This window comes from Perca fluviatilis, chromosome 16 (assembly GCF_010015445.1).
Source record: "Perca fluviatilis chromosome 16, GENO_Pfluv_1.0, whole genome shotgun sequence".
In the NCBI taxonomy this organism is placed as follows: domain Eukaryota; kingdom Metazoa; phylum Chordata; class Actinopteri; order Perciformes; family Percidae; genus Perca; species Perca fluviatilis.
The window spans coordinates 17864823-17871368 of NC_053127.1; the positions used below are offsets into that span (position 1 = coordinate 17864823).

The 6546-nt window shown below is 41.0% G+C and overlaps 2 protein-coding genes across 2 annotated transcripts; both read right to left on the bottom strand.

The window, feature by feature from the left end:
• Window positions 1–295: 295 nt before the first annotated feature.
• Window positions 296–2835, bottom strand: LOC120544525 (claudin-3-like). Its single transcript, XM_039778342.1, has one exon. The coding sequence runs from the start codon at window positions 1252–1254 to the stop codon at window positions 604–606; it is 651 nt and encodes a 216-aa protein (XP_039634276.1). The 5' UTR covers window positions 1255–2835; the 3' UTR covers window positions 296–603.
• Window positions 2836–4003: 1168 nt separating this feature from the next.
• Window positions 4004–6546, bottom strand: LOC120544526 (claudin-4-like). Its single transcript, XM_039778343.1, has one exon. The coding sequence runs from the start codon at window positions 5583–5585 to the stop codon at window positions 4914–4916; it is 672 nt and encodes a 223-aa protein (XP_039634277.1). The 5' UTR covers window positions 5586–6546; the 3' UTR covers window positions 4004–4913.

Below are 6546 nucleotides of genomic sequence, written 5' to 3' on the forward strand. Positions count from 1 at the left end.
AAACTCTCCTAAGCAAATATTGCATGCAAAACACACACACACACGCACGCACACACGCACGCACGCACGCACGCATGCACGCACTGAGCACACTGAACAATCACTCAACCAAATCTATGTAAAATGAGAGCTAGCTTTTCCTTGTCATTGTCAGTGACACAGCATTTTAACTTAAAGTTTCGGTGAAACACGATACCAGCAGGCTTACAGCTAATTATAGGACGACACACACAAACGCAGCAGGTGTTTTCAGATTTCACATAATGCCACAGATGCAGTTAAACATTTTTAAAAGAAAAAAGTTATGTTTTACTGAAAAACAGGCTCTCATGTTCATATAATAAAAATGGAAGCCTTTTTTTAACAAGACACACTTGCTGGATTAAAGCAGAGCAAAGACATTACAGTTATGTAAACGAACACGTCAGCAAAAAAGCAAAACAGAAAGATCAAAATTTGTACACACATCTTCATCTCGGAGTCTTTTCGTGGGGGTTCACCCTGTGGTTTCAGATAGCAAAACACAACACAGACACAGAAACACTCATGTGCAACAAAAAATAAATGTTATCCTACTTTCCAAATCAAGTCAGACACCACAGTTCAAACATAGTCTTTCCTGTCGTACCCTCCGCCTGCACTGGTGCTGCGCGGGGCGGAGTAGGCCATCCGAGGCGGCTTGTACTGCTTCTCTTTTGGTGGGCAGCTGCTGCACAGCATCGCCCCACCAATCAGGAGCAGGATGGCCGCCCCCCAGCCGATGTAGAGCGATGCACCAAGCTCCCTCTTCTGCTCGCTGATCAGCAAGGGGTTGTAGAAATCCTGGATGAGGACGCTGGCTGTCCAGGAGACGGGGATGAGGACCAAAAGGCCGGCGAGGATAAAGAAGATTCCAGCGATGATCATCACTTTGGCCTTGGATGGCTCGTCATCGATGCAGTTGGTGCACTTGGCGCCGACGATGGAGATCATGACCCCCAGCACCCCGAGTATGATGGCGACAATTGTCATCGCTCTGGAGGCCTGCAGCTCCTGAGGCAAGGCCAGCATTGAGTCGTAGATCTTGCATTGCATCTGGCCAGTGCTCTGGGTGACACAGTTCATCCATAAACCTTCCCAGATGGTCTGAGCAGTGATGATATTGGCTCCGATGAAAGCTGTCACCCTCCACATTGGCAGGACGCATGTCACTATTGCAATGATAAAACCAATGACTCCAAGGGCTATGCCCACGATCTCCATGCCCATCGACATGCTGGCTTTTCGTCTGAGCAAAACTTAAATAGTGAGTCCGCAGATCGCAGTAAAGATTCTCCTCCTCTGTTGTTCAGGCTTCCTTGAAAAGTGTGAGCACCTATAGGAGGGTGTGATGAAGCTACGAGATGCTGCCACGGAAACAAGAGCTCATTTATATCTCAGGGGAGCAAGGAGGAGTCCCCTGGTGATGATGTCAACAGGAGGGCGTCTTCACTAAGAAAAAAAAAACACACCACCCGTGCACATATAGTGGAGGAAGGGAGCTGGAGGCAGGCGGGTGAGGAGGGATGTGAATGCAGTGGGTGTGTCTGTGGTTGGTGTTGGTAGATCACTGGCAAGATGGCTGTCGCTTGAGAAAAGGGAAGGAGAAGTTATGTTTAAAATAGTCAAAAAACAAGTATAGTTCCTTAAACATAAATACTGACTTACATAAATGCAGTAGTTAACAACAATGGAGATGAGAGGTAGCTTCGGCCTCTGGCTACTTAGAAAGCTTGTTGTTAGTAAGCATAGTAACATAAACACACACACACGGTGCAAATGCACACACACACACACACACACACACACACACACACACACACACACACTGGAAACCGGAATTACTGCCCCCAGAGCAAATATGACCAGAGAGAAAACATAAAAGGCCGATTCAGACACCTTAGGCATACAGACAGTGTGATCTTCTCAGTATCGGTTACAATCTTTACTCTCACCAAATAATTCCTGGAGACACATGTGGTTGAGCATACTGTATAAAATAAAAGAAAAATTACTGTTGTTCACAGTTTTATTTGAATCCATGTTGAGGACTAACAAGTCAGAAAATCTATTTTTTAAATTCAGAAAATTAGGGTTTGTCTTTTTTGTCCAGAAAAAAATGTATGAGATAGGTGCAGCTAGACTTACAAGGCAGTTATACTTATAATTTACTGTAAATACTGTAGATGAAGGAACTAGACTCATAATGACATTTTTGGCAATTTGGCTTTATATGACGAATGCATAATTTTCCAAAAGCTACACAATTTCCTGCAATAAATTAATCTATGTAATTCTATACTAATCAGGGAGAAGATGGAGATTTTCTTTTATTTTTATTTTCTTTAGGTTTTTCAATGATAGCTAATTCAATGTTTTAGTCAAAAACGCAAACATGTCTCACAAATGTCCTCACATAATGAATGTGGAGCCCTAAATAGTTCTTACAAAGATATAAAAGCAACGGCACATATTCACAAACCCTAAGGCTGAACAACAGGGAGGCTCTGTTTGTTTTTTGATCGTGTTTATGTAACATCAGTTGATGCATTGATAACAGTGATAATCTGTAGGCTACCTGTGTCAATACTGTGTTGACCAGCTGCTTGTGTTACCAAAACAAGAGCCGAACAGAAATGTAACTTAAATAGTACATTTATATTTTCATTAGTAAACCATATAAGTTCTTCAGAAGAATGCAATCAAGGTAAAACTAAACACACCTATTTGTGTCTAGCTATAGTGTCACAAGTGGCGGAAAGCAACTCAGTACATTTACTTAAAGCTATAGTGCGTATAGTTTCGGTTTCCCCCATGAGGAATTTTAAGTAACGACAACAAAACTGTTGGCGCATCCACATGATACAAGCCTTCCGTGATCGCGCACTGCCCCCACCCCTCCTCCACGCAGTTGCTAGTAGCCAAGGAGGACACGGAGGATTAAAAAAAACATGAAGAGGTAATTATCTTCACTCGATTTTCTACGTGCGAAAGTCGCTGGACGACACCAGATTCTGAACATAGCCATACTGAGAAATACAGAGAGAGTTGTGTGGAGCTGATAGTCTTAATTAGCTTTGTAGCAACTCATTTGGCAATGGCTTGAATGTAACGGACGTTCATTAATATAATAAAGTTACACACTAAAGCTTTAAATAATGCACTTAATTACAATTTTGAGGTACTTGTATACTTTACTTTATCATTTCCATTTTCTACATTTCATAGAGGATTCAGATAAATAATGTAATATATAATCAACTGATGAATGATTATGTATTATTATAGGTAAAAATAAGACTTTATTGATACCCAAGGAGAAATTCATTAGCTACCCTGCAGTTTATTAAGTAATTAAAATTTGCTCCACTTTTACCAGCTGCAACATTAAAATCATGTAAACATTAATTCATCAATAATTATAATCCAATAATAACATATACATTATTTTGAATTGGGTCAGTCTGCATAATGCATACTTTTAGTTTCTACTTTATTTTACTTGTAACATTGCTGTGGTATATTGTACTTTTTCCACCACTGGGTGTTACTATTTGATTGGGTCCCTTATATTCACAGAGTTAAACAAAAAAAAACATAAATGAAAGAAGTTTGTTCAGTGTTCAGAGGAGCAGAAATAGGTCATGTGTAGTAATGTTCCTTGTGCAGAATTAACAGGCTGCTCTGCTGTACCTGAGCACATCTGTCAGAACACAAAGGGATAATTTGACTATTCAAAACAGGAAAGAGTTGGTATCTGTGGTTCAGACACTGCGTCAGACACCAGAAGGGACTTCTCTTTCGATTACATCAGAAAAACGTTATTGAATAATATGTTCATGTTGTCTGAAAACAATTTGTGTTAATTTCATTTCCACTTTTATTTCTACAGTATATGGAATCAAAACCTTACCACCATTTACTGTATCTCTCATGCCAAGTATTTAATCATTGTTAAATTGAACGAGGATAAATTAGGCCCACATAATGTTTCACAGTAAACATCTTTATTACTAAAGTTATTTAAATCATTCCAGTAGATCTAAAAACAAAACATTTGCATTCACAAAGTAAACTCAAAAGATTCTCTCATTATTGGGAAACACATACAATGTTAATACAACAAAAGCCATGTTATATAAAAGCATTAACCTTTGTAGACAAAGTCCAAACACAGCCACATGATGTGCTGTGAAATGTGATATAGATAGAAAATCACCCACATATCACCCAACCAAATATTAATTTTACATAAATTCTTTTTACAGTCCACTCCGCCATGTTGACCTTGCTTTGAAGCCCAAAATGAGCTCCATTTCGCTCGATTGTATAATGTTTCACATCTGTGACTATGTCCGTATTTTGTTATAATAGCAAGAAAAATATTATTCACCCTGCCCTCCCACCCAAAAGGCCATTTTAAACAGTCACAACAGCATCTGTATTTGCTTTACAATAGTTGACAGTATGATACCTGATATCTGTACACACTGATCAGTACAATGAGGAACATTCACAACGTAAATGTTATAAGCACAAATAATAAATACTGTATATATGGGATTAAGTCTCTTATTTTATCACATTTGGTCAAATCTTCCTCAAACTTGTTTTAGACTAATGGTAATTGCAAACAGTACCATAAACATCTGTATAGAGCTTCCAAACTATCTCTTAAAAGTATCAACTGACTTCATATTTACACACATTTATGGTCCTAAATGTCCACAAACTGGTCTTTTTCTAGTGAACAATTGGTTCCACTTAAACCAATGCAAATGTTATTTAGCTACATTACTGTACACATTTCCTGACAATGTACAAATAAGCAGGATACAAGTACAAATAGCATGACGAGGTCACAATTCTTCCTACTCCCGCCCTCAGTCCTTCCCTCACACGTAGTCTTTCCTGTTGTAGGAGCTTGGAGCATTTGACCTCGGTGTGGGAGAGTATGCTATACGACTCTGGGGGTGCACGCTGTACCTTATTTGTTTCTCTTCCTGTGGAGGGCAACTGCAACAGAGGATGGACCCTCCAATCAGCAGCAAGGCCGCAGCGGCCCAGCCCAGATACAGTGCCGCCCCGATCTCCATCTTCTGACCAGAGGGGATGAGTGGACTGTAGAACTCAATTATGATGGTGTGTGCTGACCAGGAAACGGGCACCAGCTGGGTCAGAGCTGCTGCGATGAACGACCCACCTGAGGCGGCCATGACCCGGGCTTTAACCCCTTCATCCTCGATGCAGTTGGTGCACTTTGCTCCCACCACAGAGATGAGGAGAGCCACCACACCCACGATGATGGAGACGATGGTGAGCGCCCTGGCGGCCTGCAGGTCCTGAGGTAGCGCCAGCATGGAGTCGTAGACCTTACACTGCATCTGCCCCGTGCTCTGGAACACGCAGTTCATCCACAGACCCTCCCAGTAGACCTGAGCTGTGACAATGTTGGAGCCAATGAAGGCAGAGACCCTCCACATTGGCAAGGCACAGCTGACCACACTTAGCACCCAGCCGAGCACTGACAGACTGACGCCAACCAGTTCGAGTCCAAAAGACACCATTGTATACTCAGACAAAGATCAAAAGCTCTTTAATTTGTCCTTCCTGTCCTCTTGGTTCCTCCGTATTTATTTTCCCTTTCTTTCCTTGCTTCTTTTGCCTTCTTGATTTTGCCCTTCAAGCTCTTTGTCGACCCTTCTTTCCACAAGCTATGCCTCCTCCTCAAGTTGTAACTACTGCACCTGCTGTTGAATCCAGAAGTTTCGATTTGACACAATGAGCTACTCTCTGCTGTGTGTACGTGTCCGCTCAGACGTTTTCCTGTTTTCTGCTGCTTTTAAGGAGTTGATTACCCTTATCTGTGTACAGTTTTATTACTAAGTGGTCAGGCCCTCCGAATACATGACATCACTCGTCAAACCAAGCCAATCAGGCGAGTCCTGGGCATTGGCCTCATTTACCACCTGGGTGTGTTGGTGCTCGTTTGTGTGCTTTTTCAAATGAAAAGGTTTAACCTTTTGCCCATGGTAGCTCTGGGTGTGTCTGCTTTATTGCTGTCAGGAGGTAATGAGTGGCCAAGCAGAGCTTGTTATATGGTTGATAGGTGACCACATGAGACTATAACGAATATACAAACATGTATTCTAATAGATGTGTGTGTAAATGTGTGCATGTATCCAGTGTGTATGTGCACATGTTTGCATAGAGTGGGATTGAGTTTGAAAGAGACTGAGGGAGAGGAAAAAAGACCTTCAACACATAATAAATATTAGGTTGTTTTCTGTTATATATTTTCTGCTTTCATTTTGTTGTTGTGATGTCTTTTTTTATAGCCTCGACTAAAACATAATACGATATGATACGATACATCTTTATTGTCAACCAGGGCTGAAATTGTTTTTGCATCCCTGGGAAGCTCGTATAAAAAAAAGAGGACATAGACATACATGCAGACATACATTAGATGAATAACACCAAAAGACATACGTGAAATATTACAAATGACATAAACACCCAAATAAG

Bases quoted from the DNA above. Each gene is read 5' to 3' on its own strand.
- LOC120544525 (XM_039778342.1), bottom strand. From the start codon at position 1,254: ATGTCGATGGGCATGGAGATCGTGGGCATAGCCCTTGGAGTCATTGGT.
- LOC120544526 (XM_039778343.1), bottom strand. From the start codon at position 5,585: ATGGTGTCTTTTGGACTCGAACTGGTTGGCGTCAGTCTGTCAGTGCTC.